Here is a 2,527-nt window from a genome sequence, read left to right on the forward strand (position 1 = left end):
AGAATTTTTGGGCAGTGGATGTGCAGCGTATCTTGCGAATTCCGCTACCAAATTTTGGACAGTCTGACTTCATTGCATGGCATATTAGTAAGACTGGCTGTTTTACGGTGAAATCAGCTTATCATATGGAGTGGAGGGTGCAGTATCGGAGAAGAGCTCAGCGAACTGATTTGGCTGACCGATCTAAACCTCATGAAGTATGGAAGAAGATATGGAAAGCTAAGGTGTCAAGGAAAATTCAGATTTTCTGTTGGAGAGCTCTCCAAGGTATAGTACCATGTTTTTGCGCTTTAGCGAACAGACATATTGGTTCTGAGGTAAATTGTCCTGTCTGTATGCGGGATGCGGAGGATCTGCGACATATGTTATTTACATGCCCAAGGGCTTTGGAGCTTTGGGAGGGGCTGAATGTTGCTGAGGCTATCATAGGCGCCTCACGAGTGGATCGCTCAGGCTCTTTGGTTTTGGAAGAGCTCCTATGTTCTCCTACCCCAGGAGGAGTTACATGCAATAACCAACATTTTATGGAATTGATCATGACCACCTGTTGGTATTTATGGTGGTCGAGAAGGCAAATAAAGCATCAAGAGCCGGTACCAACGCCGGTGAGGACTGTTATTAATATCCAGGGTATTGTGGCTAATGGTGTCAAACTGAAGGGCACGGGTAATGTGATCAGACGAGTGGGTTGGCAGAGACCGGCGTCTGGTGTGTATAAACTGAACGTGGATGCTGCGTTTGATAGCGATACTGGGCATGGAGCTACAGGGGCCATTATTAGAGATTCTGGAGGTAATTTCATGGCTGCCTGTTGTGATTTTACTGACAGTGCCATAGATGTTGCAGCGATGGAGGCTTCAGCTTTGTTAGCGGGTCTCCAGTTAGCTGAACAATTTGGACCAAGCCTCTTGATGGTTGAATCTGATTCGATGGAAGTGGTTCAAGCTGTCCTGGATCCTTCGGAGTTCAGAGGTACTAGTGCGGTGGTCATTGATGATTGTAGGCACCTGTTGACGGTGCTCGGCAAGGCGACGATACGGCATTGTCCGCGAGAAGCAAATGAGGCCGCACATGAGCTTGCTCGCCATGGTTCCTTGGAGAGGGTGAAGAGTTTCTGGTTTACAGACCCTCCTTCTTTTATTATTCCTGTTATTGTAAAGGACCGTGTGTTGATTGAGTAATAAAGTTGCCGAAAGTTCAAAAAAAAAAAAAAAAAAAAACCTAAAGGAGTCTCCAACTCCAATCCGTCCAGGCGCTAGACGAATTTGATTTTTTTTCTTCTTCAAGCCGTTATGTGTTGATTAGCTGCATCTACACGTCACACAAGAATATTTATTGCTTATACAGAGATGAAAGGTTTGATGTCAATTAGCACACTGCCCTATCAAAAAAAAAAAATTAGCACACTCCAACCACGTGTTAATTAAATGAATTTGGCATGTCACAAGGTAAAAAATGTTTTTTTTAGCATACCTAGGCACACAACTATGATAATTAAAAAATCTTTAAATAATACTCTCTCTGTGCCGAAACGATGTCACAATTTTTTCTAAATTAGTATATATCTAGACATAAAATTGTCTAAATTAGTATATATCTAGACATTATTTAGTATACAAATGCATACGAATTTATATAAATCTGGAAAATCCTTTTCGAGACAAAGTAAGTAAAAATTTCAATCCAAAAAAGTCAATGAACTATTCTCATATATAAATGATAGTCAGAACATAAGAAGACATAATGATGTACTACAAGCTTTTACTACATTTGACTGCAAAGTAGTTTTCGGTATATATCTCCAATGAATTAAAGTTGAATATGAAATTCATTTATTTTTTATCCACTGTGTGCGGAAGTATTAGGTAAATCCAAATTACCCACCACAAGAACACATGTAGCATCCACTTTTCAGGCACCACATTAGTCCACATCATCCAAATTTCGTTGTATAATTTGTTGCTATGATTTAATCAAATAAGTAAAGTCATATAGTATATGGATTTGTGTGTCAAGGTAATATATACCGTGTAGTTTCAAAGTACATAAATAAGAAAGATGAACCGTACCTAAGGTCAGAGATTTCTACGACCAATAGTATCGGCCAACTCCATCTAAATAGCAAGCATAACCATGTGTAACCTCGATGACATGTCTCGACAAAACTAAATCTGAACGAGGGGTAACATGTGTTCATTCTTGACATGTTAATCAATAAGGTTTATGCGTGTGGAGACATAAATCTAAAGAGTAATCTAAATAGCAAGCATAACCATGTGTAACCTCGATGACATGTCTCGACAAAACTAAATCTGAACCAGGGGTAACATGTGTTCATTCTTGACATGTTAATCAATAAGGTTTATGTGTGTGGAGACATAAATCTAAAGAGTAACGGCGCCAATACTTCACTGGCAGACGACAATGTTGCACTACAAATATTGAATTTTGTACATGATAACTAAAATTGATGTGTCAAATAGTAGATTATAGAAAAAATAATGTGTCAACGATTATAGTATACATG

General features: G+C 39.1%; 1 protein-coding gene across 1 annotated transcript; it reads left to right on the forward strand.

The window, feature by feature from the left end:
* The first annotated feature begins 536 nt into the window (after window positions 1-536).
* On the forward strand, window positions 537-1,181 carry LOC139839023 (uncharacterized). The gene has a single exon (XM_071829067.1). It carries the CDS (start codon window positions 537-539, stop codon window positions 1,179-1,181), a length of 645 nt encoding a protein of 214 aa, XP_071685168.1.
* Window positions 1,182-2,527: the final 1,346 nt, after the last annotated feature.

Source organism: Lolium perenne, chromosome 4 (assembly GCF_019359855.2).
Source record: "Lolium perenne isolate Kyuss_39 chromosome 4, Kyuss_2.0, whole genome shotgun sequence".
NCBI lineage: Eukaryota > Viridiplantae > Streptophyta > Magnoliopsida > Poales > Poaceae > Lolium > Lolium perenne.